Source organism: Arvicola amphibius, chromosome 11, assembly GCF_903992535.2.
Source record: "Arvicola amphibius chromosome 11, mArvAmp1.2, whole genome shotgun sequence".
Lineage (NCBI taxonomy): Eukaryota > Metazoa > Chordata > Mammalia > Rodentia > Cricetidae > Arvicola > Arvicola amphibius.
In genome coordinates, this window is record NC_052057.2 from 42,194,055 (window position 1) to 42,199,589 (window position 5,535).

General features: G+C 43.5%; 1 protein-coding gene across 1 annotated transcript; it reads left to right on the plus strand.

Annotated features, from left to right (window-relative positions):
* The first annotated feature begins 3,518 nt into the window (after positions 1-3,518).
* LOC119825947 (X-ray repair cross-complementing protein 6-like) lies at positions 3,519-5,323 on the plus strand. Its single transcript, XM_038346977.1, is given in 6 exon segments — positions 3,519-3,896; positions 3,898-3,951; positions 3,954-4,733; positions 4,735-4,828; positions 4,831-4,869; positions 4,872-5,323. Coding segments are annotated over 6 exon segments (1,797 nt in total).
* Positions 5,324-5,535: the final 212 nt, after the last annotated feature.

Consider the following 5,535-nt stretch of genomic DNA (forward strand, 5'->3'; position numbering starts at 1 on the left):
TTATTTGCTTTTGTTAAACTGATATACATCTCTGCAGTCAGGGAACAGACTCTAGCAGGGTTAGGAGACAACTTCATTCCTTTCAGACACGACAGGGAACATATGTTTGCTGGAATTGTTGGCAGGATGCTATGTGTGCACTAACACTGGCTCCGAGGGGTAGAAAATCCGAAGAGATGCCCAAAGTGATGTTATATCATGTCATCTAAGTCTCCGACTAATGAACTGATCCAGTGCTGGCACTGGCTTTTTCCTGCCTATACTTCCCCCTCTTTTCAATGACCTGCCATGTAATTCTTCAAGTTCTGTGACACTGATTAAAAAAAAAAAAAAACAAAAACAAAAAATCTCTTTCTTGCAAGAGAAAAAAGAGCTGAGCCAGAAAAAGTCTGTTACAGGCATAATAGGATTTCTGATGTAATTTTATTTTCCTCATACCTCTGTATTAAATCTGTGGTGTTGCTGTATATGATTGGTTTCAGGTCAATAGTTGGAAAACACGTACTCCAAATCTGGAACTGTATTTCACTTACACACTGCACTGCATTATTTGTGTCTGAACAGATGAATACATAATGCAGCAAGCCTACCACCAGGGAGCTTGATCCTCAAGCAAGAACACCATGATACTCACTGTATGAATGGTGGCTGTGGACAGAGCAATTCCCTGTGTCTGAAAAGCACAGCAATAAACCACCAGCCTTTTTTCTAAGTTAGGAAGGAGTTTTTCTTACTTGAACTGGTAACTGGACTGTAGTGATGGAGTTGTGGGCTGGCTTCCCACCACCTGGCTCCCGGTCACGGACTAGCTTTACCCGAAATAATTATACAGAAACTGTATTCATTTAAACACTGCGTGGCCCATTAGTTTCAGCCTCTTACTCACATTTTGATTAACCCATATCTAATAATCTGTGTAGCACCACAAAGTGGTGTCTTACCGGGAAGATTCTAGCGTATGTTCATCTTGGGCTGGAGCTTCATTGTGCCTCGCTCACTGAGGAGAGTCATGGCAACTGTCCCAGAGAGGAGAGGCAGGGCAATTGTCTGAGCCATCTACCTCACTTCCTTCTTCCTGTTCTGTCTACTCCACCTATCTAAATCCTGCCCTATCAAAAAGCCAAGGCAGTTTGTTTATTAGCCAATGAGAATCCTCCATCACTGGACACCCATATCCACAGCATTATTTTCCACAAATATCTACAGGAAGCTACAACCTATACCACTTAATCATGACTGGATAAAGAAAATATTCCTTACTGGAATATTATGCAGTGAGGGAGTCTTGACACAAACTACAGCACAGACAGCACAGATGAACCTTGAAGACATTTGACCAAGCTAAACAGGCCAATCACAAAAGGATGACTACAGCATGATTTCATTTATGTACAGTCCCTAGAGTAATCAAATTGAGAGAAACAAAAAGAGAATAGTGGTACATAGTGTGGGTCAGGGGCTATGGGAGGAAAGGAATGGGGAGTGAGTGCTGAATGGGTCTAGCGTTTCCACTGGAAAAGGTTAAAAAAGAAAACCCACCAGAGAGGGTAGTGATGGCGGCTGCACAATGCAGCACTGACTGCTACAGAGACGGACACAGTGGGTCAGAGGATTTTATGCTATCTATATGTTACTGCAATCAAAGGGATAAGGGGGTCTTGGTCAATAACATTTCCTTCCTCCTCAAAAGATACTTAAAAGTGATGGCATGAAAATTGGTTTATAACCATTTCTTCCCCTGGCTAAGTCTAGCATAGATGTTAAACTATTTGGTCATATAAATAAGGCAGACCACTGTCTTCTTTCTTAGAAAGACAGAGGCAACATGTCTCAGCAGTTATGAGCACACACCAGTTTATGACCCAGGTTCAATTTGCAGCACCCATATTAGGTGGTTCATGACTGCCTGTAACTCCAGCTCCTGGGGACCTGGTAACCTCTTCTGGTCTCCATGGACACTGCACTCGCATGCGCAAACTCAGACACACACACATAATTAAAATAAATAATTTAAAATATTCTTTTAAAAAGAAAAGCAAGAAGAGAGGCTGGCAAGATGGCTCAGCAAGCAAAAGTATCTGCCATCAAGCCTCACTGCCTGAGTTCAAACCCCGGGACACACACAATGGCAAGAAAGCTGATTCATGAAAGCTGTCTTCTGACTGCCACAACATGCATCTTGGCATGTACACACACACACATAAATGAATAATTTTAAAAGTTTTCAAAGCAGGAAAAGATAGAAAAACATGAGCATAGCGGGAGTCTAAATGAAGAGGAGGAACCTGAGATTGGGTGCTTCAAAGCCCAACTGAAAAGTGACTTTGCTTAACCTTCTCCGGCACTCACAACCTTCATCAGGAACAGAGAACATCCAGAAGATTGAAGGCTGGCTTTGTTTGCTTGCTTGCATATTTGTTTGTGGTATTGGAAATTGAGTCTATGTCCTTATGCAAGCTTTATGTTCTTCCTCTAGTATAATGCCCAACACAGACATGAGTAAACTACAGTGAAGCCAAACCTTCCCATCTGAGATGCTCTGAAGGGAGCCACCTGTGGGAAGTGATCTGGAGCATCTGGAAGAGCATCACAGTGTGTCCTGACTGTCCACAGCTTGTTGTCATGTTCATCTTTGACCCATCTGTCCAGTTTCAGATGTGACCTTTAATTGTATAACATTTTTATTTAATTGAATTGCCCAAGGAACTTTGTCCACTCAAAAGTCATTAAACGTGGCTTCCTCACAGTTTTCTTTCTTGTATAATTGTAATGTGGAATATCTTCTTGTGACTAAAAAGTCAAAACAATCACAGGAATGCAGAGAGGTTATTTTCCCTCAGGAAGTACTTTTCCATAAGAAACCAGAGAAAGTAAAAGAGAACAAAGGACTCCATGTTAGTTAAAAATGGTGTCTTTTGCCCAAAAGTCTTAGTATCCACATAACCTGTCTACTGCCTGGCATTTATCTCACAGAAAGGATTTCGAAACCTGCACCTGAAAACAACCTTCTCCTCAATGTGTTTTGAGTGGCAAGGCTCGTTTCCTTCCACAACTCTTGTAATATCCATGCTGTGTCTTCATTCTGTTTCTACTGCCGGTGTTAACGTCTAAATCCTTAACCCTAACAAAAGTGGCATCTCTGACTTGCACTATTTAAGAACAGCTTAGAAACACCAGTTTCATTCATGAGATAAATTGATATCTGAAATGAAAAGAAAATACCATGAATAGAATTTTGGAACAATCATCAAAAAAAACTTCAAACCTTACCCTACTTTCCATGCCTATGTCATGACAAGGTAATCTGAGGTCAGAAAACCATAGTTATTGGTTCAATATTTAAGAACTTCATCTGTAAAGCCAGAGAAAATGAATGTATACCAAGGCGGGAGAGAAAAGCCTTCAGACTTCATAACTGGATAGAAGGGAGAGGCTAGAGAGATATAAAAAAACAAAAAACAAAAAATCCTCTGCGGTCCCCTCGGCTCGCTCACCTGCAGCAAAGTGAACAAACCAACATGTCAGGGTGGGAAACCGATTACAAAACCGAGGGCGAGGAAGAGGGAGAAGAGGAGGAGAGCCCTGACCCGGGTGGAGAATATAAATATTCAGGAAGAGATAGCTTGATTTTTCTGGTTGATGCCTCCAGGACTATGTTTGAATCTCAGGGTGAAGATGAAGTCACACCTTTTGATATGACCATCCAGTGTATCCAGAGTGTGTACACCAGTAAGATCATAAGCAGCAACCGAGATCTCTTGGGAGTAGTGTTCTACGGTACCGAGAAAGACAAAAATTCAGTGAATTTCAAAAATATTTATGTCTTACAAGATTTGGATAACCCAGGAGCTAAACGTGTGTTGGAGCTTGACCAGTTTAAGGGACAACAGGGGAGAAAAGCATTTCCAAGACACAAATGGCCGTGGATCTGACTACTCCCTGAGCGAAGTGCTCTCTGGGTCTTTGCCAACCTCTTCAGCAATGTCCAGGTCAAGATGAGTCACAAGAGGATCATGCTGTTCACTAATGAAGATGACCCTCACAGCAATGACAGTGCCAAAGCCAGCCAGGCCAGGACCAAAGCTGGTGATCTCCGAGACACCGGGATCTTCCTTGACTTGATGCATCTGAAGAAACGTGGGGGCTTTGGCATATCCTTGTTCTACAGAGACATCATCAGCATAGCTGAGGGTGAGGACCTTGGAGTTCACTTTGAGGAATCAAGCAAGCTGGAAGATCTGCTAAGGAAGGTTCGAGCCAAGGAAACCAGAAAGCGAGTACTGTCCAGGTTAAAGTTCAAGCTTGGTAAAGATGTAGCACTCATGGTGGGCATCTATAACTTGGTCCAGAAAGCTAACAAGCCTTTTCCAGTGAGGCTCTATCAAGAAACAAATGAACCAGTGAAAACCAAGACTAGGACTTTTAATGTAAACACAGGCAGTCTGCTCCTGCCTAGTGATACCAAGCGGTCTCAGATCTATGGGAGTCGTCAGATTGTGCTAGAGAAAGAGGAAACAGAGGAACTGAAGCGGTTTGATGAGCCAGGTTTGATCCTCATGGGCTTTAAGCACTTGGTCATGCCGAAGAAGCACCACTACCTGAGACCCTCCCTGTTCGTGTACCCAGAGGAGTCCCTGGCAAACGGTAGCTCAGCCTTGTTCAGTGCTCTGCTCACCAAGTGTCTGGAGAAGGAGGTCATAGTCTTGTGTAGATACACATCCCGAAAGAACGTCCCCCCCTTATTTTGTGGCTTTGGTGCCACAGGAAGAGGAACTGGACGATCAGAATATTCAGGTGACTCCAGCAGGCTTCCAGCTTGTCTTCCTCCCTTTGCTGACGACAAAAGGAAGGTGCCCTTTACTGAGAACGTGATGCCAACCCCGAGCAGATAGACAAGATGAAGGCCATCGTTCATAGGCTCCGCTTCACATACAGGAGTGACAGTTTTGAGAACCCGGTGCTGGAGGCCCTCGCTCTGGATATGATGGAGTCTGAACAAGTAGTATATCTGACACTGCCCAAGGTTGAAGCCATGAAGAAAAGACTGGGTTCCCTGGTAGATGAGTTTAAAGAACTTGTCTACCCCCCAACTTATGACCCCGAGGGCAAAGCAGCCAAGAGAAAACAAGATGATGAAGGTTCTGCAAGTAAAAAGCTTAAGGTGGAGTTATCAGAAGAAGAGCTGAAGGCCCATTGTGCCAAGGGCACCCTGGGCAAGCTCACTGTGCCTACACTGAAGGAGGTCTGCAAAGCCTATGGGCTCAAGAGTGGACCGAAGAAGCAGGACCTGGTAGACGCTCTCACCAGACACTTCCAGAAGTGACCAGCTGCTGTGTCTCGCCAAGGTGGCAGGTGTTTCTTAGCTGCAAAGAGCTGCCTGATAGAAATGCAAGGGACTTTATCATAGAGATTGTGGCCCTCCCACTCCGCTATGCTGTGCCTTATACTACTATATGAATAAAGAGCTCTAACTTAAAAAAAAAAAAAAAAAAAAAAAAAAAAAAAAAAACCTCCGCTCAGACCAGAGCTTCACTA